General features: G+C 48.2%; 1 protein-coding gene across 1 annotated transcript; it reads left to right on the plus strand.

Moving 5' to 3' along the window:
- Positions 1–641: 641 nt before the first annotated feature.
- LOC144151597 (protein 5NUC-like) lies at positions 642–27,132 on the plus strand. The gene is made up of 5 exons (XM_077682706.1): positions 642–710; positions 10,640–10,823; positions 14,368–14,517; positions 20,693–20,896; positions 26,515–27,132. Exons 1-5 carry the CDS (start codon positions 651–653, stop codon positions 26,706–26,708), a joined length of 792 nt encoding a protein of 263 aa, XP_077538832.1. The 5' UTR covers positions 642–650; the 3' UTR covers positions 26,709–27,132.
- Positions 27,133–27,590: the final 458 nt, after the last annotated feature.

Raw genomic sequence — 27,590 nt, forward strand, 5'->3', positions numbered from 1 at the left:
TTAGAGCCCATTTAAGGTTACTTAAATGGGCCCTGATATCCTTGTTACTTTTATGTGAAACTCAGGTACAAAGTAAAGCAAAAAACTGTGGTTGATTCCTCTGTCATAGGAATCGGTAAAACACGAAAGTGATATGTGCAGCGAAATCTGCAGCTGAGCATGATTTGAGGGTCGGCGGCTGTATTGTGGGTGTGCTTGGCGAGCGACGTCCTGCTGGTGGATCGCTTCGGCAAAGGTGTACTGGCGTCATTTCCGTGACGGATATGACGTGAGTGAAATCTTGGTGCATCCCGGCATAAAACACTTTCGTGTTAAAATATAAAACCCGAAAACGAACAACCCTAAGTATAACGTACTCTTGAGTACTGAAGGTTGCTTCCCCGCAAGACGACCCTGTGTGCAGGGGTGCACCCTTTGCAGGCCGCGTGCTTCGTTGTACTGGCGTCACTTCCGTGACGGATATGACGTAAGTGAAGTAAGTGAAATATTCGTGAATCCCGGAATAAAACACAGTCGTGTTGAAAAGAAAAAGGATATCTGAGTGTCCGGCTTAGATTCGTCATTTTCTTCTTTTTTTGGAGGGGGGCAGTTGACTTGCACTTACTTGACTGCCTTCTTTTTCCATCGCAGACGCGGACACAACCGCTCTGATGAACGCGATAAGAGATGCGATCGAGCCGGAGGCCGAGACTGTCATCGGAACAACCAAGGTTCATAACCACCCGAGCATTGCTGCTGGCAGTGTCTCATATTTCATTCCGCATGCAGTTACGAAAATTAACGCGTTCTCTAACTTTGTTCCGCCATGTCTGGCAAACGGTGGAAGGCCTGATTACAACTCGCATGAAAGGTGCTTCACTCCCTGATGTGTTCTGTCACAACATTTGTGTTATTCACAAAAGGTTGATTCCACGAGAGATCGAACATGCATGAACACGCGCATTTTTTTGTTTTTCTCAGTTTGTGAGTTACGTCGAAGCCAGGGAGCCCAGAAGTGCAATTCGTTTTCGATAGCATGCGAAATTTGCGAAAAAGAAAATTGCAAAGGTGGAGCGGGTGACGCGGTTTCTGGTGGCTGCAGTTATTTTTCTTCAACTTTGGGGCTTAGCGCATAACAAGATGTAAATGTTCTGACTAAAACTTGTCTGAAAACTAAAACTACACCAAAATGACAAACAGAAACAACCGTTGCATTTTTCCGTGAACAAAAAATTCAGAAAAATCGTGAAATCGGGCCAGACGCTAGCTTGTCGCTCACTTTGATGCTCCCTATCTCGGCATCTGCAATAGTGACCAGGGGCCCTATTCTCCGCGCACTAAATTCACCGTGAACTGTGAATTTGCCGGAAGTATTTTCTGACTGGCTTTCAATTTTCGTCACGTGCTTCCGGTCGACAAAGCTTCCGGTTGACAAAGCGGTTGTGCGTACTTTCGTCATTTTGACGTTTTATGACATTTTCCTTCTTTCTCTTTACTGAACGCGCATAATTCTCGGCAGACAAACAAAAAACTAGACGAAATGCAGCGGACATGACAACGTAGGCCTGTCTTTGCTATTCAACAACAATACGGCTTGCATGTCACGCCCTTTCTGTGGTTGGCTGAGAAGACGTCACGTAATATAGACAGTTGGCGAGAATGTTCGCGTCACACTTTGCAACTTCAGCCTGCGTGAAAGTGACGTGTTGTTACGTAACAGCTTGCAAATGGCGGCTGACGTCGCTGTGAAATAGGGCAAAAAATTTCGCCGACCTTCAGCGCCGCTATATTCTCGTGAATTTGCAGCAGGCGCAGTTTCGCATGACACGCGTTTTAAAAGTTTCCTGCCAAAATAATTATTAGTTTTGATTGTTTCCAAGTAAGCAATAACGGAGCATAAAAATAACGTGTCGTATTTTCCTTTCACGTTTGGCAATAAAATACCAATTATTTGTTTGGCGTAACAGCAACTTAGAGGGCAGTACAAGCCTCTCCATTGAAAAGAACCCAACGCATGACATTTGTCCACACTCCTCCTAGTAAGCTGGTGGGTCACATGATCCAATTCAGGAGAAAAATAAAGAAATCTGACTGTTTTATTCATTATAATGAATAAAACGAACTCAATCAACGCAGTATACTGCGTTGATTGAGTTCGAGCTTGACGAGTGAGTGAATTGGCGGCATCAGTACGCTCTGCCGTTATCAGACGTAGCGTTTTGCTGTCCTTACTGCGTTGTACAACCGATGGTCACGGCCACGGAGCAAGATAAACTTGCTCCGTGGTCACGGCCGCCTTTTTCGACGTGATCATAGCAGCAGACGATAACGTGGAGGCGGTGCCGGCCGGGAAGCTGATAACGCAACAAAGCTTGCATTGAAGCAGACAGCTCAACTATGTCACTTCAAGCGATTGAAAGAAATAAATGAGACGTGTTTTTTTTTTTTCGAGGTGAGCCAGATCTAGAAACCGGAACTTAGCCGCCTAAAACTGCAGTGACAAGAAAAACTCGGCAACTTCCCCCTAAAAAAGGGATGGAAAGAAAATAGTTGAGATAACGCCCTGAAAACATGTACGCAGATCGTAGTTTGTATCGAAAATGGGCCATATCCTGCTGTTTCACGGATCAATATGAACCAATTAAGTTCATTTGCCCAATGGGAGTTTGCTTTTGGCTTGACTGATCAGACTGTTTCGTGGGTGTTATCACGTTTTTTTTTTTTTTTTTTGCTTTTCGGAGCTTGCTCATTACGAATGCAGACGAAAATTAGGAGATCTGAAAAAGATGTTGCCAGATGTCAACGACGAAGTAAACGGAAGAAGTGAACAAACCAAACAGATGTGAAACAATGATTTCATTTCGTTTCCCCAGTTCCTACGAAATAACTGTGGCTATAGCATTTTTTTTTTACTCCCATATTCACCATTTTAGCACGTAACTAAATAGCCACCGCTTACAAGTTCTGGTAAAACCCCCCACCCCCTTCTGAGAGTACGAACCACTTAAGTTGAAGAAAATATGAACAGCCTTCCTCTGAAGCATTTTGGAAATTCGTGGCAAAGTAATGGAGAGATTGCTTACTTTAGTGCCCAAGAAAATTATCACTAGAAAAGAATTCCAAAAATAGCTGCTAATGGGGCCAAGAGGACTCACGAGCTCTCCATGTATGGTCATACCGTTCTCGAAGACCTGCTGCATATTTTAATGCTTTTTCCATAGAAACTGAATCACATCATGCTTGAAAGTCAATTTAAATAAAGTTTTCATAAGAATTCCGCATCAACTCCAGTGTTTCAATTCAATATGAGCCAAATGCCAACTTATCACCTCAATACTGCTCAAATTTACGGATTAATTTTTAATTACTTGTTGCCATAAACTTCCACTAGCTGACATGTTAAATATATCATATAATAGCTTGGAAGGCGTTGTAGTTAGGTTCGGTAACAAATTTACGATTGTTGCTCAAATTCGCGCTAAATTGATCTGGCCCATTTAGAAAAAAAAAACGCCTCAAATAGATACGGCAAAAAAGGTTGTGTGTTGTTCTTTTGCTTAACACCCTCCGTTCGCTCGCTTTTGGATCAACGTTATTTGATCAGTTTGGGGTGTCGACGCCAATTGTAACCTAAAGAAATATGTTTCTCTTGCCAGCCTCAGGTGCCGTCCTAATTTTTATAATGCAAGTCAAGAGTTTTTACATCCTTTCCTCCGCGATAGTTGATAGCTTGGTTGTGATCTGTATGAGCTAAGCGTGAAATTACACTGCATCTCGTCATAGCTACACATGCATCACGTCACTGATGGCTACGTGTTGTTTATACAAAAAAAAAACATGGCGAATTCACCGTGAATTTATGCAGTCGAGAATAGGACCCCAACTTCTAAGTGATAGGTAATGTCTGTCAGATATTTCTAAACATACCTGTAAATTATCGCCTAGTTTGAAAAACTATATAAATATACGAGAAAAAAAAGATTGAGTGCGGTGCTTTTTCTAGAGATGCGTCACTCGATTTTCGTCAAAACTGCTGAGCCAGAACTCCTCAAGAGGGCCAACAACAACTGCTGAAAAATATATCGCATTATTTTATTACTACCGGAGTAACGCGTTCGCGACGCGTCGTGCTGTATGCTCCGCTAATGCCGCTGCTTTTCTGGCTTCGCGTTTTGATAAAAGGGTGTCTGTCCGCATTTTGTGCCACATCATCATTCCCAAAAAGAAATTCGCATTCTTATACTTTCTTTTCTGCAATGTTTGAGTGCTATACGCCTGTGGCGAAGGCCCGACAAAAAGAGCGCCTTCGCGGGCGTCACTTTTCTTTTAGGGCGCTCTTTGCCCTTAGTCGGCCTTGCGCCATTAAACTCTAAACATCATCACTTTTCTTTTAGCAAAATCAAACAGCAGGGTAACGAAACAGAGTTTTCTTGGTGTGACGACTGCCGTAACTGACTCCGTGCGGGTTGGGTGCTACAGAGGGGACACGTTGACCATGGAGCAAGATCTTGCTCCGTGACGTTGACCTCCTAATGGTACCTATAACCCGCCGCGGTGGCTTAGTGGCTAAGGCGTTCTGCTGCTGAGCACGAGGTCGCGGGTTCCATTCCCGGCCGCGGCGGCCGCTTTTCCGATGGAGGCGAAAAGCAAAAACGCCCATGTGTGCGAGATTTCGGCGCACGTTAAAGATCCGCAGGTGGTCATAATTAATCCGGAGCCCTCCACTACGGCGCGCCTCATCGCCTGCGTTGCGTCGGCGTGTTAAACCCCTGCAATCAATCATTCAATGGTACCTATAGGGAAAATGTCATGGCCTCTCACCGATGGGCGCATTTTCGCAGGCGACGCTTATTGGGCTCGCTTCAACAAGAAATTAGAGCCGTTCCACTCAATGTGAAAGCTGTCAGAAGTGCAAAGCAGTGATTCGCCATAATGGGCTGCAGCGCCGTTATCCGCTTACTGCTGCCTCGCAATGCATTTCAAATTTCCCGCCTTCGCAGTGCTCGAGCGCCCCTGACTGGAACTGCGCCCGCGGGAGTTCTGTTATTTTTGTGCTTGCTCTAATTTCGTATGCTGGAGCTCTTTTGCGTCATTTCTAAAGCGTAATTTTTTTTTCTTGCGCGGCTGGAGCCTTTCTGCGTCATTTCGAACGCGCCATTTTTTTCTTTCGCGGACGCTTTTTTCGCTTACCATCGTAAAAACCAATCCAACGAGCGTTCCTACCTAAATGAACGCGGAAGCTGCCGGTTATATACGTACACAGATTTTGCCTGAAATGTACCCGCAGTTTTCTTTGCGCTAAACAACGGGGAGATGTATGACCAGGGTCAGCGGTTCACGGGGTTCGAACGGTTATGACTATTTAGACCACGTGGTTTTCGAAGCCTCAGCGTGACAGTGACTCCCTGACGACAGTACACCAGGCTCTACTTGGGTCCGCTATCTCGCTGCGCCGCCTGATTCCGGCAGTCGCTTGACATCGACTGTTAGCTAGCTACGACGACAAGGCGAGCCCATAAAGTGTTCTGCACTAAAGGATCCATGAAGACAAAATACATGTTTGTGTCATTCGAAAGATTTCTTGTTTTATAGTGCCCCCAGGGCTTGTCCGAATGCAAACGATGCTTTATTCACAAAGAAATGAATTAATTTAGGTTAAAATTTTGATTTTCCGGCTAAATCGTGCGTTTTCTTGGTCTGCAATGACATCACGGGAACCGACCGCTCTGCTATGTCTTTCTAGGGACCATAGCTCTGCAGCCAATTGGGAGGCCTTGTTTGCCGTTAGTGAACCTACATGGCGCCACCATACCGTAGCAAGCCGTTTTCTGCCTTTGGCACGGAGCAACAATTTTTCTCCGTGGCCTTTCGTTTGTTTTTGACCGCATTTACGCCAGGCTTGTTTTTGTTCACGGAGAAAAAAATCGTTTGGTGAAACATAGTGCTCGCTTCACAAATATGGTCACGTAAGACACCGTTCCTTGCGTCAATGGGAAAGTGTAGTCTGAGACAACCGTAAAGCCCCGCAGTCCTGTGCAGCTAAACCAAGCATAGTGCACGCAGTACCAACAGCAGTACGCATCGGCACTTCTGTTTACGTGTGCTTTCGTAACTTCCACAGTTTGTCCCACCATTCGTACGGCTTTGAAAAGAATGTGCCCTAAATTTAAGCACAAATAGCTCGTTCGGCAAGCTTATAAGCTCTGCCTAATTTGCGTTTGCTTATGCCGCCCTCCTCCAATCCCAGAGCTGTCCCATGTGACATCATAGGTTATGTGCGGGAATTGAGCTAGTGGGTCACATGGTCATTCCCTTTTTTCCAAATTGTGTAGCTTATTTGAGTGAAGTTTACGTTAAAAGTGGTGTCAGTATGATTCTAACGAGGCAATCTTTTGAATGAAACAAACTTGTGTTTTCTCTTCATGGCTCCTTTAAAAAATGATATCTGTCTTGCCGAGGGTACAGATATACCGACAATTGAAATAACAATGAGGCAGCGAGCTTCTGCGCATGGACAACCAATTAAGTTGCCATCTCTGACGAGCCCATGGGAGATGCCGCGAGCGCGTGAACTTATCGTGAGGCTAGAGTCAGTTGTAATGAAGCACCTAACCGGTTGAGCTGTTTAAAACCTGTTTTTTTTTTAACCTGATCTTTTTTTTAAAGCAGTCCTGTCTATTCTGAGATTAGGGGACCTTTCATTTGCCCTTACAAGAAATTTGGTGTGCTGTGTTTGAATGTATGAACGTCCAAGTTGTAACGAAAAAGTTATAAGCATTTCACTTTAATTTTATGGTTATGATCATGTATTATGAAAGGCTTAATATCCCTGTAATACCCAGACAAAGAAAACAATAGACAAAAATTATAATGCTTTATTACATTATAATTTGGGACACAAACAATCAATAAAGGCGAAAATTTTTTTTCTCCCAGGGTTATGAAAATACATACTGTATCATACACACATAAAGAGTAGGTATATGTATACCTACATATATATTTTAGGTTTATAAGGTATCATATACCCATAAAAAGCTGGTGTAGACCCACCGGCACGCTTACGATGGAGAGTGCTATATTTCAAAGTGTATGTGGGACTCCATGCGTCCAGTTATGAAACTATAGTCTAAAAAAAAACGCTCAGGAGGTATCAGAAATGATACAGCCAGCGTTTCTTGGCGGTCGAACAGGTGGGAGTGAAAAAATCCGAAAGATTACGTATCATAAATGATACACTGGGCATTACAGGGATATGAAAGAAATGATCTCAGCCACGCCATCCAGCAAATTACCAGGCGTCCGCGTTATTTCGCTATAATAAATGTCTTCACGCCAAAACTCTCACGCCTATGACCTTTCCTGTTTCAGTACTTTGTTCGTGCTGTGACTGGAACTTTGTTATAACTAAATCGCACGGCAGAGTTATGCATACAGACGTGTCCTGGTAAATGTCGGTGCTCTTTCGGCATCAAAACCAATCGCAGTTTTCAATTTTTGATCATTTAAGCAAGTTCGCAATTTTTAAACAGGCGCTCCCTTTTTAATAGGTTGCTGGCACGGGGTCAGTTACGGCAGCCGTCGCACCAAAATACTCTTGTTTCATTACCCTGCTTTTTTTTTTATGAAAAAAGTGACGAGGCTTTCTGTCACGTCTTCGCCACAGGCGTACTGTGCTAGCGCTCAAACATTGCAGATAAAAAAGATTAAGAATGCGGATATCTCTTTTCGATTGACATGAAACGTTGAAAATCACCTGTTGTGGTCGCAGAATGCAAACACACACCTTTGTTTCAAAGCGCGAAGCCAGAAAAGCAGCGGCATTGATTTGATTGATTGTAGGGTTCAACGCACCGACGCAACGCAGGCGATGAGGCGTGCCGTAGTGGAGGTCTCCGGATTAATTTTGACCGCCTGGGGACCTTTACCGTGCGTCGAAATCTCGTACACACGGGGAGCGACCACTGCGACCGCGAATCGGACCCGCCTCCTCGTGCTCAGCAGCACAACGTTTTATCCACTGAGCCACCGCGGTTGGTAAAAGCAGCGGCATTAGCGGAGCATTCTGCACGACGCGTCTCGAACGCGTGTACCAATAACGCGGGTACCAAATAACTGCGGTACCAACAAAATAGTGCAACATACTTCCCAGCAGTGTTGTTTGCCCTCTTGAGGAGTCTCGGTTCCCCAGTTTTGAAGAACATCGAGAGCGGAATTTTTTTATGTTGATTTTTAAAATTACACATTTTTAGAAAAAGCACAGGAGGGAATCTTTTTTTGCGTATATATACACTTTTCTGACCAAGCGATAAGTTACTGATACGTTTTAGAATATCTGGCCGACATTACCTATCACTTAGAAGCTGGTCACTATTGCAGGTATATGGAGATAAGGGACGTCACAGCGAGCGAAAAGCTAGCGTCTGGTCGGATATCGCGATTTTTTTCTGAAATTTTTTTTTTGTTTATGGCAGAACGTAAGCTTTGTTTTGAACTGTTTGTCATTTTGGTGTAGTTTTAGTTCTGAAACAAATTTTAGAACAATTACACCTTGCCATGCGGTAAACCCCAAAGTTGGAAGAAAAAAAACTGCAGCCGCCGGAAACCACGCGTCACCCACGCCACCTTTCCACTTTTCTTTTTCGCAAATTACGCATGCTATAGAAAACGGATTGCCCTTTGTCTACTGGCTTGAAGATATAGGCCATGAAGATATAGGAAAAAACAAAAAAATGCGCCTGTACACGCATGTTCGAGCTCTCGTGAGATCAACCAACAATGCCTGAATACCACCATTCCCATGAATCTTCGCTAATCGAATAGTCTGCTTCGTTTCGAACTTGTGCGCGATCACGTGACCGTTAGAAGGTGTCTCCATAGTTACTTCTGTATGGTGTCTCTTTCGCCACATCCCGATTCACGCGGCACTTTGAAGCTTCTAGCCGTGAACCACGCCCGTTTCGGTGTGCGAGCAAAGCCGGAAACTTAGCATAAGCTTTTCCCTCGGAGCACCGAATTAAACGAGCTTCTTTCCATTTGCGAAGCGAAGAACGCCCTCCAGTATTCTCAGCCGAAGTTTTGTTGGTTGATTTTTTTTTTTTCCGTCCTTTGTTATGTGGCAAGAAAGCAAAATGCTCCCTTCGGTACCGTCCACTAAATCTGTCCCCGTCCCAACCATGTTTTTGCAAGCCAGGCAGAAAAGACCGCTGGTTTCAAACAACACCATCACCAAAAGTCAGCGTGCAAAGAAGAAGCCGATGCCTACTAGAAAAAGTTTGCAATAGTTACTTTGTCTGTATTTGACATCGGAAACAATAAGAAATGTGGCTTGGTGCACAATTATTCGAAAAGAATGCGTTAAAAATTCATCACCACTTCCACTTTGTGAAGAAGGAAGAGTAGCGAATCTGTGGCATGTTTTGTCGCAGTCGACGCATGTACGCGTTTAAATTGTAATTTGCGATTGAGCATACTTCGTAGTTAACCAGCTGAATGAAACTCAGAAGGACTAACGTTTTATACTAGGGGGCAAACATGGGGCTCTCCGTTCATCTCCATCATCCCAGCGAAAAGTGTTAGATGCACTGTTTGGTTATTTACACGACATCGGCGTCGCAGAGACACTGTAGAACTCTACATCGTCATCCTGTGAGACCACCTGGACTTTTACGTGACCCACGGAACACTCCATGTTGCCTTCTTTTTTACCTCTTCCTTTTTTCCCCTCTCTTTCGCCCTACTTCTTTTAAAGCCTTTACTCCCTCCACCCCATCCCCGCAAAGTAGCATGTAAGCGAATACATGCCTGCAGACCTCTCTGCTTTCTTCTAATAAAGAGCTCTCTCTCTCTCTCTCTCTCTCTCTCTCTCTCTCTATCTATCTATCTATCTATCTATCTATCTATCTATCTATCTATATATATATATATATATATATATATATCTATCTCTCTATCTCTCTCTCTCTCTATCTATCTATCTATCTCTCTCTATCTATCTATCTATCTATCTCTCTCTATCTATCTATCTCTCTCTATCTCTCTATCTCTCTCTCGCTCTCTCTATCTATCTCTCTATCTCTCTCTCTCTCTCTCTCTCTCTCTCTATCTCTCTCTCTCTCTCTCTCTCTCCGTTTCCCTCCCGTAGAAGCCCGTGTATTGACAGCAGATGGGAATTCCACAATATTTACAAATTCACTGTGAACTACTAATTATTAAAAGTAGATGAAATTCAGCGTAACGTTATCGTCATCGCATCTTACCGCCTAATTGTCGTTTAATTTGTTTCAGGGCGTTTTCGATAAAACATAAGTTGCAGCCGTTTTCTGTAGCCATACTTCCTTCGTACACGGCAATGTATTGACAGCTGACGGTAATTCTGTAACGTTTACAACTCATTAAGACAAGTAGATGAAACTTGGCGGAGCGATATAGGGTTGCCTTAGGGGACAATTTGAGTATGGTTGCTTCCTACTATGCATACATTAAATTGATAGAGCTACGGAACATTCGTATTTTTCGTGTCGCCCCGCCGGAGGGTAGCTATATACAACTTCGCTATAAAATCCGCCGAATCCACCGCGCATGTTGTCGACGAAGTGCGATCCCTATAGAAACCCACGGCCGAAGTGCGCGCGTATACCGACCGCTTGTGCCCGCGCAGGTCCTCATCGAGAATCACGTGTCCAAGTGTTCGGCAGAAGAGTGCAATGGCGGTAACATGTTCGCCGACGCCGTGTTTGACCATTTTTCGGATCCGCCCGTGTCCGGCGTCTGGAGCCAGATCAACGCCGTGGTCGTCAACGCCGGTTCCTTTGTCAAGAGCTTTGACGAGCGCGTCAACGGGGGTACGCGACCGACTCGGTTCTTGTTTCATCATATACGATATGCCCGCCTCGCTCCACGAAAAAATGGCCCAGGCTTAACACCTCTAATGGTAGTTACCGCAAGTGAATGCAAAGAGTAGTGTCACTAGATAAGGTTACAGAGTATCGGCACTCTTTTCTCCTACTGTTCCGTGCCGACGCCGTGATCACTGGTCAGTTCACATCACGTGACACTTGTTTACACTGCGACGGTTCATGGGCGCCGCTAGTTACCACGGGCGAATGCAAAGAAAGACTAGTGTCACTAGATAAGGTTACAGAGTATCGGCACTCTTTTTCTCCTACTGTTCCGTGCCGACGCCGTGATCACTGGTTAGTTCACATCACGTGGTGCTTGTTTACACTGCGACGGTTCATGGGCGCCGCTAGTTACCAAGGGCGAATGCAAAGAAAGACTAGTGTCACTAGATAAGGTTACAGAGTATCGGCACTCTTTTTCTCCTACTGTTCCGTGCCGACGCCGTGATCACTGGTTAGTTCACATCACGTGGTACTTGTTTACACTGCGACGGTTCATGGGCGCCGCTAGTTACCACGGGCGAATGCAAAGAAAGACTAGTGTCACTAGATAAGGTTACAGAGTATCGGCACTCTTTTTCTCCTACTGTTCCGTGCCGACGCCGTGATCACTGGTTAGTTCACATCACGTGGTACTTGTTTACACTGCGACGGTTCATGGGCGCCGCTAGTTACCACGGGCGAATGCAAAGAAAGACTAGTGTCACTAGATAAGGTTACAGAGTATCGGCACTCTTTTTCTCCTACTGTTCCGTGCCGACGCCGTGATCACTGGTTAGTTCACATCACGTGGTACTTGTTTACACTGCGACGGTTCATGGGCGCCGCTAGTTACCAAGGGCGAATGCAAAGAAAGACTAGTGTCACTAGATAAGGTTACAGAGTATCGGCACTCTTTTTCTCCTACTGTTCCGTGCCGACGCCGTGATCACTGGTTAGTTCACATCACGTGGTACTTGTTTACACTGCGACGGTTCATGGGCGCCGCTAGTTACCACGGGCGAATGCAAAGGAAGACTAGTGTCACTAGATAAGGTTACAGAGTATCGGCACTCTTTTTCTCCTACTGTTCCGTGCCGACGCCGTGATCACTGGTTAGTTCACATCACGTGGTACTTGTTTACACTGCGACGGTTCATGGGCGCCGCTAGTTACCACGGGCGAATGCAAAGAAAGACTAGTGTCACTAGATAAGGTTACAGAGTATCGGCACTCTTTTTCTCCTACTGTTCCGTGCCGACGCCGTGATCACTGGTTAGTTCACATCACGTGGTACTTGTTTACACTGCGACGGTTCATGGGCGCCGCTAGTTACCACGGGCGAATGCAAAGAAAGACTAGTGTCACTAGATAAGGTTACAGAGTATCGGCACTCTTTTTCTCCTACTGTTCCGTGCCGACGCCGTGATCACTGGTTAGTTCACATCACGTGGTACTTGTTTACACTGCGACGGTTCATGGGCGCCGCTAGTTACCACGGGCGAATGCAAAGAAAGACTAGTGTCACTAGATAAGGTTACAGAGTATCGGCACTCTTTTTCTCCTACTGTTCCGTGCCGACGCCGTGATCACTGGTTAGTTCACATCACGTGGTACTTGTTTACACTGCGACGGTTCATGGGCGCCGCTAGTTACCACGGGCGAATGCAAAGAAAGACTAGTGTCACTAGATAAGGTTACAGAGTATCGGCACTCTTTTTCTCCTACTGTTCCGTGCCGACGCCGTGATCACTGGTTAGTTCACATCACGTGGTACTTGTTTACACTGCGACGGTTCATGGGCGCCGCTAGTTACCACGGGCGAATGCAAAGAAAGACTAGTGTCACTAGATAAGGTTACAGAGTATCGGCACTCTTTTTCTCCTACTGTTCCGTGCCGACGCCGTGATCACTGGTTAGTTCACATCACGTGGTACTTGTTTACACTGCGACGGTTCATGGGCGCCGCTAGTTACCACGGGCGAATGCAAAGAAAGACTAGTGTCACTAGATAAGGTTACAGAGTATCGGCACTCTTTTTCTCCTACTGTTCCGTGCCGACGCCGTGATCACTGGTTAGTTCACATCACGTGGTACTTGTTTACACTGCGACGGTTCATGGGCGCCGCTAGTTACCACGGGCGAATGCAAAGAAAGACTAGTGTCACTAGATAAGGTTGCAGAGTATCGGCACTCTTTTTCTCCTACTGTTCCGTGCCGACGCCGTGATCACTGGTTAGTTCACATCACGTGGTACTTGTTTACACTGCGACGGTTCATGGGCGCCGCTAGTTACCACGGGCGAATGCAAAGAAAGACTAGTGTCACTAGATAAGGTTACAGAGTATCGGCACTCTTTTTCTCCTACTGTTCCGTGCCGACGCCGTGATCACTGGTTAGTTCACATCACGTGGTACTTGTTTACACTGCGACGGTTCATGGGCGCCGCTAGTTACCACGGGCGAATGCAAAGAAAGACTAGTGTCACTAGATAAGGTTACAGAGTATCGGCACTCTTTTCTCCTATTGTTCCGTGCCGCCGCCGTGATCACTGGTCAGTTCACATCACGTGACACTTGTTTACACTGCGACGGTACATGGGCGCCGCCATATCGTTGCTTATGGGTTTCCTTCGGTCAACTGTGGTAGTCTCAGCTTGTCCTCCCTGCTCTGCGGCTGCGCGTGAGTGGCGTCGTTCCGAACGTGAATAAAAGATAACGCGCTACGCAGCACTTCAGCTGCAGAAGTGTGTCCGAAGATGCCCTATTGCTGCGCCTTCGGCAGTGTTGTTTACAAATGACCTAGCCAAGTTAGCGGTGATGCCGCAGAAGCGACAATCCCGCAACACTGATAAACAACAAAATGGCCGCCGTTGCTCCCTTGCGTGTCTCAGTGACACGGTACTCTGTATCTTATCTAGTGACACTAGCAAAGATCATGCACAGTGCTCTGTGGAAGTTTATTTTGCTTCAGATTTCGCAGCCTGTCGTCTAGCTATATCTACTGTATTCGTGAACCCTTTCGCTTGCGCTGAAGGGCGCTCACAGACAGCCTAGCCGGCGCGCCAGCGATGGCGGAACTGAGGGACTAAGCGCAGGCGAGCAGCCGTTAAACCGTCGCTTAGTCAAGTGGTTAGCTTGCGATGAAGCGCGCGCACAGACGGCCCAGCTGCCGCTGAGCGATCAAGTGCAGGCGAAGCAGCCGTTTCACCCACACCTAGTCACGTGGTACCGCAGCTGCGAGGCTTCGAGCGAGTGCAGCTGGGAGACCACGTGTTGTGACGTCACATCTGCCACACTGGCGTTCAGGCGGCTGAAAGTCATTGCGACGCGATGAACGACCGTGTGGGACAGAGCGCCCTAAAAATTCCCCTTCCCTACCCCGCCCCCCTAGCTGCTCCCTCGGTTAGAACGTAGCGTAGTGCGGCCTTCGTGACGTTCACACGGCGCTTCGGCGTGGTCTCGGTCGCCTGGCGCGGTCGCCTGACGCGCCTGTGGTCTCCACGCAGGCGAGGTGCGCCTGGTGGACCTCTTCGACATGTACCCGTACGACAACCCGTACGTCCTCGTCACCATGCAGGGAGACACGCTGAGGGCCATGATGGAACACTCAATAAACACCGATGTCGGCCACGCCGACAAGTTCCTACAGATTTCCGGTAAGTATACGTGCGTGTTCGGACATTCGCTTCGGTAGAAAAATTTGCCGCGGTTGAACGCGGTAAATTTTAACGCGGTTAAAGCGTAAACTCGGCAGTAGTAGAGCTAGCCCCGTCGGGAGCCCCTCATTGCAGTAGGCGTTCCGCAACAGCGAGAGGTGGTCGCATGCACGCCAATACATCACGAATGGCGGGAGCGGAAAAAAATTGGCTCCGATCCGCTGTGAAAGTGGTTGGAAAGCAAAGCTGTAAACGACACCCGCAACAACTGCCCATGCGACGTCACTTGAATTCCCACACGTGGCTCTACAAAGAGATTCTGCCTTTTGGTATACCTAGAATTCCCAGGGGCGGCGTCCCGAAAGCAGAAGCGTCGGACACGGCCGGGCTAGAGCGGCGAACGCCGCCGCTGTAGCCCGGACGTGTGTCGGCAGAAAGAAAACGGCGAGGAGCGTCATTCGAAGGGCGAGACAGTGGAACCTAGCCATCCTGATGTGCTAACTCGGGGCTACATCACCGCGCGACACAAGCGTGGGCACCGAAACAATTCGGCATGTGAGCGTAGTGATTTCAATTTATACCGATTTAAACTAGTTAGTTTAATAAGTTTGTGATTTGCGAGAAAGCTGAGGGAACTCTTATCATCGCTATTTATCAGAACCAGTTGTTCATTTCGCCTTTAGTAATACCTGTTAAAACACCATTAACCGAATTGGTAGTCACCAATTTAGAAAACGCAGTCCCATTCGTGGCAAGCAGCGCGCAAAAGGTAGTGTTTGTTTAGCGGCCAGATGTCTGTATGTGGTCTCAACTTTTTTTGTGCCCTGCAAACCAATCTTTAACGTATGTTCGCCGTACGACCGTTTAATTCCACCGTATCCGGGTTACCCAGGAGGTGCTGTCGAACAATTTAATCAAGCCGTGCGAAGGAAGCGTTCAAAGGGCGCGAAGCTGCGCCTAAACAGGTCGAAAACAGTTGCTAATGCGGACGACAAAGCCGGGTCGCGCCGATGCGCCCACCGGCGTGAGCGCGCGGAGAACTCTGGGTTAAGGCCCCTAGGGACTTTACGCTGGGTAAATTCGCCGTTCCATCTACACTATGCTCCTTGAGTGAAAACCGCCCTTCCCTCCGCAGCCGCGTTGGGAGTTTCTTGTCCCGCACGCCACGAAAGAACCATTGGCTGGTAGAGGTAGAAAGCGTTGCTTCAAAACGCAGCGGAACGTGTGAACAAACAAGCTGCGACATAGTCAGCCATGACCCGGCTGCATAAAGGCGCAGCAGCGCAATGCTCAAGGGGACAGATCAAAGCCGTTCAAAAGCGTTAAGGCTGGTAGCAAAGCTGAGTGTCCCAAGCAGCAAGATTACAGAACCCTTCGACAACACAAGGTTAAAGCAGGGCGTCTCAGGCGCTCAACTGTACATTAATCATTTCGCGTTAGAATCCATGAGTAGGGCTCAGGTGTACTTGGAGTTCCTTTTTGTAGCGAAAGCTACAGTACGCTACCTCGGGAAGTCTTCGCGGGGTGACCAGTTCTGACCTTGAGAGCTAGAGGTCAAACCACACCCCCTTCCTCAAGCGCCCGGATTGGAACAGCGCCCGATGGCGGAGAGATAGGTGAGGAGGAAACACAGAAGCACGCGGGACCCGTGCCGCCACCTGTTTAAGCGGCGACACTTAAACAACGCCGTGAGGTGAAAAAGAGAAAACACGCTAGTGTTGCGTCCAGCTTCGCTATTTTGAAATCTTACGCGTTAGTGTGAGCGTCCTCCATTTTTTTCGTTGTTCCCATAGAAACACACCAAGTATTTACACTTTCCAGTTATGCTACATTTTTATCCGAATTATGAAATGCGACAAGTACGGTATGCACTTTCGAGAGTGCAGATTCTCGCAGATAGGCAGCAAGCCTGCAGCCTGCTTGCTCCGATAAAGTTAAGCCACTGTCAGGGCACGGCCGCACGATGAAAGAGGTGTCGTTTAATCGAGTGGCCGCGGTTAAGGGTTGCGTTTGTTGTTGAAATAAATGTGTAATTGGGGCCGATTGAGGCCCGGGGCGGTAATATTAGTTGCGCTGAAGATAAGTGAAAATAGGGTTTATGAATACGGGAGTTAAAGCCATGTCGCTGTTCCATCTTCTCCCGCCCACGCCTGGGATACATTACGCAAAACAGGCCCACGTAAAACAGGTCCATGCAGGGCGTTGCGAAGCCGCAAGCTTCGCGGGTCTTATCACCTTACCTTGTATACGGACGCCGACGACGATAACGCAATCAGTTCCGCAAGCACCTCGCAATGCCTTGATAGCCTGCGAAAAGGAACTGTCGTGGCAGGCGGTGACATGCGTATGAAGACGCTTCAGAACGCATAATTTAAAGGTAGTCGTTCTTATGCTCGGTAAGCGCGAAAACTTTGGTTTGTTTGAGCTCAGCTGGCTGTTCTTGGGAATCCGCCACCACGACGCTGTCACCACTGTTGGGACTGGGCCCTCTCGAACTTGCGACTGGCCATCCGAGCGCAATCACCGGTATAGTGACGTTGCCTTGCTCCGTCCGCTATTGACGCGGCGCAAAGCAGAGCGATTAAGTTCTCGAGCCGACGAAGAGTTGAAGCAGAGTCCTTCAATGCCTTTCTGGTCATGAAACTTCGCCGTCACGCTATGGGAGAGCTTCGCATGCTGCCCAGGGAGGCCGGGCCGCGGCGCTGGTGTTGATCGGAGTGCAGCCGGGGGCGTGGTCAGAGCGCGTTTGGCAGGTAACGTACCACGGAGTAAGATAAAACAGACGCTCGCCGCCTTATCAGCAGTGCGCTTTCGCTTTACGTGTCGTGGTCCGCTCAAATGGACTTGTCATTTTGTGAGTGGCGAAAAAATTTGGTGCGAATGGGCATGCTGCTTCTGCGTTCCTGCCTGCCGGTCTGGCTACAGAGCAGCGGTGGCCGCCCGATGCTCTCCGATCTGCGGTGGCGCCCTTCGCGGTAGCCTTTGTCCCCGTACGAAACTTTGCCGGGAGTTTCATGACTAGAGAAGCATTGATTGATTGATTGATTGATTGTGGGGTTTAACGCGCCGACGCAACGCAGGCGATGAGGCGCGCCGTAGTGGAGGGCTCCGGATTAATTTTGACCACCTGGGGATCTTTATCGTGCGCCGAAATCTCGTACACACAGGCGTTTTTGCTTTTCGCCTCCATCAGAAAAGCGGCCGCCGCGGCCGGGAATCGAACCCGCGACCTCGTGCTCAGCAGCGCAACGCCTTAGCCACTGAGCCACCGCGGCGGGTTAGAGAAGCATTGAAGGACTCTGGTTGAAGCAACATTTATATACAGTATGTACAAGGGTAACAAAAGCGTTACATGGCCCACACGAAGGCGACAGCACGTCCCCACTCAGTGCCTCCGAAAAGTGCCGCGCTCGCAGTGAATGAATGAATGAATTTATTGTCAAGAAAAAGGAAAGGAAAGACCACCAGCAGGCGTAAATTGTCACACCTAGGGGTGGACACCGGAACGCCGGCTGGTGTGGGAGTTGGGGCAGAGGATAACAGATTCATAGAGAGTAGAAACAGAGGGGTGGACACCGGAACGCCGGCTGGTGTGGGAGTTGGGGCAGAGGATAACAGATTCATAGAGGAGAAACAGATGGTAGAGGTGACATATTTACAGAACACAGGGGAGAGAGGGGCATATTTACAAGTTAACACACACACACACACAAAGTCTATGTTTGTGTTAACTTGTAAATATGCCCCTCTCTCCCCTGTGTTCTGTAAATATGTCACCTCTATCATCTGTGTCTCCTCTCTATGAATCTGTCATCCTCTGCTCCAACTCCGGGCGGGTTTGTACCTCTGGGAGTCCGCTGAAGCCGCGAGCGGTTTGAATCGTTCCAGTCAGGACTCTCGCTGGCCGAAGTTTGAATCCGACGAATGGAGGCGAAGCGGTTGCGTCAGCCGAGCCGCCTCGACAGGGAAAGAGAAGGCGACACAGCGGCAGCCTCTCCAGGCATGTCGCTGCGCGTCTACCGCGGGCGAGAGTTCCTGTGTATCGCGTAGCGCAAGAGTTGCGCGTCTGATTGCCACATGCCGCGGGTTCCAGTTCGACAGAAAGCCCGCTTTCAGTGCTGCGCACAATCAGTTCTCCTCAACTGGGCAGCGGCGGTTGTGGCAGCGGCGGCCGCTCATCTGATAAGCGGTCCAATATCGTGCGCCAGTTTTTGCCCGGCCGCTCCTCGCCACTCCTCCTCGCCACTGCCACTGGCGCGGCGGCCCGGCGGCAGCTTTTTCACGCGAGAAGGGTGGCTTTCCCGCACGGCCTGGAACTCAAGATGGCGGATGGACGCGCAACTCTGCTCCCCTAGGGGAGCTACATACAGGAACTGTAACCGCGGGCCGGTCGTCTGAAGCATAATTTGGCCCAGCCGGAGAGGCGGCTCTGCGGCGCCGGCATGTTGGGGCACGTCTGCCACGGGCGGTTTGACTGAGGCGCGAATCCGCCCCGCCGTCGTGCGTCGCCAGATAAAGCAAATTTGGGCTGGATGCTCTGGCACAACGCTGTCTGGTGAGCCCGTCCCCCGAAGCATTCCGAAATGTTATTGGTGAGTCTTTTCGATAGTAAGTGCGACAAAGGGAGTTAGGTAGGGTTTTGCAGAGGGCTTGGCAAAATAAGGTTGTAGCGAGATGTGGGGGGAAGGTGGATAGTGTGATAGAGGGAATGGGTAACGAAACAGGAGTGGAGAAAAAGAGGAATAGGGAGACCGAGGTTGATGAGGAAAGAGGAAAGTGTTGGAGGCAGAGGAAGAAATTGGGGGGGGAGAGAAAATGAATAAGGGAGAATTTTGCAGCGTGCTCGAGTGCGTGTATGGACTGACAACGCGCAACTGAAAACGCTCCGTGTAGTGCTTGCGGTTGCCTGTTCCTGAGCAGGTGAAACGGTAACGTACCCCTTGGGAAGCGTCATCATAATTCGCAGCTCTCCGTCGTTGGGTATATGGGGTGACCTCTCTCACGTTAAAGGGGCCCCAAATAGGTTTCTGAAGGTCGCCATTTTAATCGCGCAATCGCTAGAGCACCCCTTCACGACAATGTATACCAAATATTACACCTCTGCGTAAAGCAGGGGCCGAACAAACACGCAACAAAGGTGCCTTCTTTTTTCCTTGCTCACCTACCGCTTCCTTGCCGCCACACTGCACCGCTCTGACGTGCGACAGAGCGCTTGTGAAGCACCCGTGTGACGCACGAATCTCTCAACAGTACGGCTGCGCTATTGGTGGGCCCCGTTAAATGCTGTAGCCAGTCAGCGTACCCGGCTCTGAGAGAAAAAACGCGGCAGCGTTGCCAGGTGGTGAAATTCGGCACCAGATTTTGAAAATCTGGTGAAATTTGGGTGCGCCTGGTGTTGATGTCCCGGAATGGCTACACCAGATGATATTTGGTGAAAACTGGTGAAACGTTTTGTGACATGGATTGTCACCTAAACTATTCAAATTTACGCCGTTTTGTTAGCGGTTTGATTTGCATCCCGTAGCTGCCGCTACATTCTTGCCCACATACACACTCGGTCGCACTAAAAGCGACCATTGGGGGGACAATTTCCAGCGCGCATTTCAGAGAGGGAGACTCTCTTTCTCTCTCTCCCTCCCTCCCGCCCTCCCTCCCTCCCTTCTTCTCTCTCTCTCTCTCGCATGCTATGCGCGCAGACGTGAGTTGAAGGAGTGAGAGAAAAAACTACATCACGTTACCTGTAAGGAAGCGTGATGCATGATGCCATTTTTTTGCATAAGGATCGTGCGCGAGAGAGAAACAGAACCACGTGACCTGGGAGGATACGTTTTGTGCGACGTAAGGCTTGTTACTGTTTTGTTCCTCTCCGCTGTTTCCCCGTTTCGGGCATTGTATTTGTGCGCGGCGGGCCCATAGGCGCAAGTGTGACGTCTCGCCACGTGATCCGCTGAGAAAAGGCGTCGCAGTTGCATTCGCTTGCAGTCTCGCTGCTGCGGTACCACGTGGCTAGACGGAGGTTTAACGGCCGCTTCGCCGGAGCTTGGTCGCTACGCCCCACGGTCCACCCAGCGCCCGGGTGGCCGTCTGGGCGTACGCCTTCGGTCGGGATACTAGGTTTACGAGTGCTAAACCTGAGCCCCCCCCCCCCCTTTCTTTTTTTTTTTTTTGCGCGCAGGCATGCGTGTCCAGTACGACCGGAACGCAGATGTTGGTTCTCGCGTGAAACAGCTGTCCATCCTGTGCACCGCTTGCCGGACACCCTCCTACCAGCGCGTGATCAAAATCCAGTGGTACACCGTGGCCATGCCTCGATTCATCGCTGGAGGTGGTGGCGGCTACGACTTCTCACGCGTGCCGCGTGGCTACAAAATTGACAGCAGTGAGTGCATCAATGGGCCCGCTTCGCTATGTCTGCGTTTGCCCGGTAGACGGATTCTGCGGGCAAGTTTTACCCTCTAAAAGGTTTTCCTTTTTAACACGAACGTGTTTTATTCCCGGATACACAAGGATTCCGCTGACGTCATATCCGTCACGGAAGTGACGCCAATACAACGAAGCAAGCGGCCTGTAAAGGGTGCACCCCTGCGCTCAGGCTTTTCTTGCGGGGAAGCAACCTTTAGCACTAAAGAGTACGTTATAGTACTTAGGGTTGTTCGTTTTCGGGTTTTATATTTTAACACGAAAGTGTTTTATGCCGGAATTTCACTCACGTCATATCCGTCACGGAAATGACGCCAGTACACCTTTGCCGAAGCAACCCGCCAGCAGGACATCGCTCGCCAACCGCACCCACAAGACAGCCGCCGACCCGCAATTCATGCTCAGCTGCAGAGTTCGCTGCACATTTTCGCCTACGTGTTTTACCGGTTCTTATGACAGAGGAATCAAGCCCATTTTTTATTTTCTTTTTTTTTTTTTTTGCTGGGACTAGCGTTGCGTCCAGACGTGGCTGCAATCATCGCTCATTTTATAAGGGACAGACAACCGATTTTTGTGAACTACACACTCTCTATCCCAAATGGAAGGCCATCAGTTGAAACGCCTCAAACCGAAACGGTTTTGCATCAACCAACCTTGCGTAAGCCGCCAGAACGAATGCGGCCAACCGTGAGGGTGATCCGTGCAGCAGTATACCTTTAACTGTATGTGAAATGAAAAGAGGTATTAAAAAAGCTGTCCCCAGCTTTAAATGGACACTGCAACACTTTCTTCAACTTTTTTTGAAATCTTGAAAGCTTGCAGAATGTAGTCACCCAACACACCCAGTACTTAGATTTGGGGGTCGCAAAGTACCTCAGCCAAAAATTACTGCTCTATGCTCATCAGAAAACTTTTAAACTCGCTCAAAAGATTCTTCTCTCTTTCCCGGTCTTGACGTTCTTCGACGGCACGGATTACGTCACCAAGGCCATGTAGCGGCTGTTGGCCGGTTTTTCTTCAGTTGCAGCAATGAACGCTTTTCGATAGCAACTTCAAAAATAAAGCCACAAAAACAAAGCAGAAACGGAAGGCGTATCTGGTGCGACGAGCAAATCACGCAGTGCCGCTCCGTGCTGGCGATAACTGTAGCTTTCGCAGTGCTTTCAGACGCGAAGGAAAGAGTGAAAGCGTTTATCGAAAGTGTTGCAAGGTCCCTTTAAAGGGACAGGTAACCGATTTTTGAGGAGTGCATGTGTTCATATGAAAGCCAGAGTATTTTTTTATATACTGGGATAACCGCAACAAATTTCTGAATAAACATGCGGAACTAATTTTAATTTTGCACTAACATGTCCGAAATCTGAAAGTTGGCGCCATATAGTGTATAGGCGTGACTCTCTACCTTACGTGTCCAAAGAGTTCCGTCGATTTCAATGCTAGTTTCAAAAACCGCATGAAGGAGCAGGAAAAGTTGCGCATTAATGTTGTTTAGCCAGGGACAAGTTTTTAAATATTTTTTTTATCTCATGTGCAGTTAAAAGTATGTTGCCACACGGCTCACTATCAAGGTTCCCAGCATTCCTTTTGACGGGATACGTACGGCTGATAGATCTAAGAGTTCCCATTTTAAAACTTCTAGGACGTTATCAGCAAAACCGTTTCGGGTTTTAAGTGATGCCTTTTCATTAGGGATAAAAAAATGTATACTCAACAAAAATCGGTTGTCTGTCCTTTTTAAGCAATAACAAAATGCAGCCTTTCCTATTCCTTTTTGCGCTTTTTGAATCACGCAATGGTACCGACGGAGTTTATAAGGCACTATACATGGCTGCACCTTTCAGAAAGCTTAGTGCCAAATGAAAATTATATCCGCCAACTTGTTTCGAAATTTCTTGCCACCCCACTATATAAAACGCTGTATTTCATATGAGCTAGAGGACATGGACTCCACAAAAATTGGTTGCCTGTCCCTTTGAGTTATGCAAACACTGCAGTCTACATCACTCCCTATTCAAAACTCACGGCGACAGCAGTTCGAATTGGTACCCAACCGAACAGAACCACTTCCGCTCACTGACAAGCCGGAGTCACTGTTAGTTATTGCTTAATGGTTAACTCTAGTGATGGTTACAGTTACGCCAAGATGTAACGCTAGACAGCTGTGGCTAACGTTGCATCCAGACCTCACGTCCGCATCACAACTCAGTGAGAGCAGTGTGAACCTTCATACCAAAATTCTTCTGCGCCCTGACTAGCCAGCGTCCCCTGTAACGCCTTATTACTGTCAATATTTATAAATAATCGAACTTTATTCAGGCGATGGCTACGTCTGGACAAAACAATACACTCCCATTTCTTTCTATATATGAAATTCAGTTTTCACTGAGTGTAAAATAAAAAATTGGCCGCGTATCTGCTCCTTTCGTTGCAAATGTCGTTAAAAGACGATAGTCTTTATCTCACTTTTGCCAAGTAAATGCCTCCCTTCACTTTCCCGCTCACCTCTCATGTTGTTCATGTTGCGTCGCGCTCCTCCCAAGGTAAAGACGCCAAAGGTTTGCTTAAATCATTTTAAATTTCCCGCGTTCCCCTGCTCCAAACTGGGTGTCTCGATGTCAACGCTGCCGTACGGCGAAGACGCGTGTGAATCGAGGCGCCCTACTTCAACGTTTATAGAACCGCGTTTCTCTAGTCCACGTGCTTTCTAAGCAGACCGTGGAACCTATCTAGTGGAACCTTTCGTAACTCTTGCCACTTGATTTCTTCAAATGCCGCCAGAAGGCTATATGGCGCGGGAGACAGCAGGCGCCGGCGGAGTGATATTTTTTTCTTCAGTTGATGAAGTATTTAATCTCGCCGAAATCAAACATGTACGATTTTTTATAAAGGAACGCTGCAAGTATCACTTCTGTAATAATTTGTTGTTTTGTATATGCGTAATGTGTCGTTGTTCTTCAACGATATTGTCAAGTATGAACATTACGCCGGACTTAGACGGGCACATTTAGCTGCGACTATATAAGACTATTGCGCACGCGTTGTTTTACTTTGGTTGGGTGGCTGAATCGAGTCACAGACAGACAGACGGACAGACAGACAGACAGACACAGACCAAAATTTCTGGGTTTAAGTAGCCCAAGAAAGACTATCGTCTTTAAAAGATCGAGGACCAACCACCCATCCGCAGCTCGTGTTAACCCTGAAAGCACCTCTTACTGCAAACTGCTTGAAGGCTAAATTGTATGCGTGTAAGATACCCGGCGGTTCCCGGAGCATGCTTCAGACTATACGGCATCCCAACAACGTGGTAGCGCCCGCCGCGGTGGCTCAGTGACTAAGGCGTTGTGCTGCTGAGCACGAGGACGCGGGTTCGATTCCAAACCGCGGTGGCCGCACCTTTTCTGATGGAGGTGAAGAACAAAAACGCCGGTGTGTACGCGATTTAAAGATCCCCAGGTGGTCAAAATTAATCAAAGAGCCGTCTACTACGGCGTGCCTCATCGCCTGTGTTGCGTCGGCGTGTTAAACCCCACAATCAATTAAACAACGTGGCAGCGTATATTTCTTGCTTGCATCGCGTGCGGGCATCACCAGTGTTGCTGGGGTCGGAACACTGCCAGCTTTAGTTGGCTGGTTCGGAGGTGGAGAACTTTAGGGCTAAATTAAATTAAAACCTCGTGAAGAGCAGGGCTTGATCCGCAAGAGAACGTTAAAAGTATGGCAAGTACAGCATATTATCCGAGCTGAGCCAATACTCCAGGAGGCACGGATAATAGAGAGAGTAGGGGAAGGTTATTGCCGGGCTGTATATACGTGTACACGAGGTACTCGTCATCTGCCTTGACCTCTTGTGGACAGTAGCCCTGTTCCTTGCTGTCAGAAGTAGAAGCATTACGCGGGTGGGATGCCTGCTTGTCCGCTATTGAGTGAAGGATGCCACTAAGGATTCACCACTCGTAAGCAGTGTTCTTGTCGCTCCCCTCCCCCCCGCCCCCCTTAACTCCGACTAAGTGTAGTCAGGACCAACGTTACTAGAGGATCTAGAAACGTTGGTCAGGACAGCTTCCCTAACATCGCATTCAACACAAGTTCAACTCACATACACGCTGGATGTATAAATATACCCGGAATGCTCTCGTATACAATGTACTGGCCGAAAAAAAAAATGTGTAGCATCGGCAAAAGGGGACTTTCAAGCTAAGAGCAAAAAAAAAAAAAAGATAAGCGCGAAATTTAAACCCCAAAATTTACTCGGATATTCAAACTTGAGAATCGTAACGCAGAGCATGGGCCCCAGGCTGGAACTCAACTCCTGAGAATAGCCAGTGGCAGCCAGCTCAGAAAATACTCGTTGCGGTCAAGAATCAATGGGGCAACCGGAGTCATCACCGGCGGCAATTAGCGACGCAATCGCATTAATGCTCTTGGATAACACATAAAATCATCTCAATAAGTGGTAAGAGAAGGCCCCGATACAAATGTGGTGTGAGCATCCAGTACAAGGAACCACCGGAAGAAATTTTCTTGGATTTTATGAGACTCTGCAACACTTTCAATAAACGTTTTCACCCTTTTCTTAGCATCTGGAAGCACTGCGAAAGCTATAGTTATCGCCAGAATGTGTTTTGCTTGTCGCAGAAGATACGCCTTCCGTTACTTTTGGTGTTTTCGTGAATGCGTTCGTTGCTGCAACCGAAGAAAAGCCGGCCAATAGCCACTACACCGCTGTGAATGACGTAATTCGAGCGATCGAAGAACGCCAAGACCTGGAAAGAGACAGCAATCTTTTCAGCAAAAATCTGAGTTATCTGATGGGCGTAAAGCAGTAATTTCTGGCTGGATACTTTGCGGCCCCCTAATCTAAGTACCGGATGTGTTGGTTGGCTGCAAGCATTTAAGATGTCTGAAGAAATTGAAAAAAGAAATAGTAGTTTCTTAGCTCTGCTATGCCAGGATATACGTAGCGTGAGCTAAAGTTCAGCAGTCCAGTCCAATCCAGTCCAGTCTAGTCCAATTCAGTCTAATCCAGTCCAGTCCAGTCCTGTCCAGTAACTGCTCCTCGCGCATGCTCAGCACGGCTCTTCACGAGCCACGCGAAACGGCTATCAAGCGGCTCCGGTGCAGCGTCAGACTTGGCTACTGCGCAATTCAGGCGCACACCACGCGCCGGCGCCAGTGCGTCTGCCGCGGCTATGACGCAACACAATCCAACACAATCTAATCCAAGCCAAGCCAAGCCAAGCCAATCCAATTCAATGTCCCTCGCGCTTGCGCAAAACAGACCTTCACTGCACACGGGAAACTGCTCAACCTCGGCCAGTGTAACATACGCTACAAAAAGTGTTGCAGGGTCCCTTTAAGTTCCTCACCACATGGATCAATGGCGGCCGGAGTTTTGTCACGATTTGTGCATGAATCATTATTTTCTCCCTGGCATTTCTCTTTCTGTTCGGCTCTAACCTTTGTCACGTCTTCGCTCATGCTGATCAACTAAGATATTGGCCCTCCGCGCTCTGCGTATAAGACCGATCATTCCTGAGCCCTGCAACAGTTGTTTCCCTCTGGCTTACGACGCAGACATAACGGACGGTCACATCCTGCAAAAGTACCTGAAGAAGCACTCGCCTTTGATGCCCATGCTCGACGGCCGCATCACCTTCACCAGCGGCGCACCGGAGAGCCCGGCCGCCCTCTGGGACCTCGGTCGAGCTGCCTGCGTCAGGTTGCTCCTGCTCTTCGGAGGCGTCTACTGCAGCATGCTGAAGCATTGACGCGTCCCATACGCAACAAAGACGCCAGGGGTTTTCCCGGACGAGTAAAGCCAGTTTGCTTTGATGCCAAGAACACGGTGTGATGAACGCTGTGGCACGGTCCCGCCTAGTGGACTGAAGTGTTAGATGCCTTCAAACACCGCCAGGACTTGTGTTTTTAGATGTTCTAGATTGCAGTTACTACGGCGAATCGGTGCGCGAAACATTAAATGCGCTATAGATGTTGCCCTGTTTAGATTAGTAATACAACACTCGTTGTTACTCGTATGCTTTGCGTTTTTTTTTTTCTGTGACAATGTGCCTGGTACGAAATATGTTGCGACTTTCGCAGTCAAAAGCCATCCTCGTGGGTTATTGATGTATGTGATGCCTGTATGTGTATTTATGAATGTATCGCTTGCATAATGAAGAGTCAACATTTTTTTTTTTAAAGAACAAGATCATTTGCGATATCGTACCGACGTAATACTATAGGTCGTCATGTACAGTCACCACCAGTATTTTTGCTAATAAAAATGAGTTCATCGGGCGGTTGTATATAGGCTGGTCTGTGTGCGCTATCCCACTGACACTTGAACGGATCCTGGTGGCTGGGTCAGGACGAAGCTTCGTAATGCCCAACAGAAAGTAATGATAGAGGGGGTGAGAAGAAAGGAGGGTTGATAAAGTGTTTGTCCGTTAACAGTACATCGCCGGAATACCACACCCTAGCTGTTTTCAGTTACATGCTTTTATCAAGCGCATGCGCCGTGTCGTCATTGATACCCCAAAGCCCGCATTGGCCCCTCGACGCATGTTGGATACACACCGGTTCACCTGGACTCTCACGAGCTCGCTGTGCTCCAAAATATCGAAAAGTGTCGAGATAAGAATGAGGGCTAG

This window comes from Haemaphysalis longicornis, unplaced genomic scaffold (assembly GCF_048455015.1).
Source record: "Haemaphysalis longicornis isolate Haplotype H1 unplaced genomic scaffold, Haemaphysalis longicornis Haplotype H1 scaffold_9, whole genome shotgun sequence".
Classification (NCBI taxonomy): domain Eukaryota; kingdom Metazoa; phylum Arthropoda; class Arachnida; order Ixodida; family Ixodidae; genus Haemaphysalis; species Haemaphysalis longicornis.

Coding starts and splice junctions, on each gene's coding strand:
- LOC144151597 (XM_077682706.1), top strand. CDS start 651: ATGAACGCGATAAGAGATGCGATCGAGCCGGAGGCCGAGACTGTCATC. Junction 711..10,639: donor CTGTCATCGGAACAACCAAG/GTTCATAACCAC, acceptor GTGCCCGCGCAG/GTCCTCATCGAGAATCACGT. Junction 10,824..14,367: donor TGACGAGCGCGTCAACGGGG/GTACGCGACCGA, acceptor GTCTCCACGCAG/GCGAGGTGCGCCTGGTGGAC.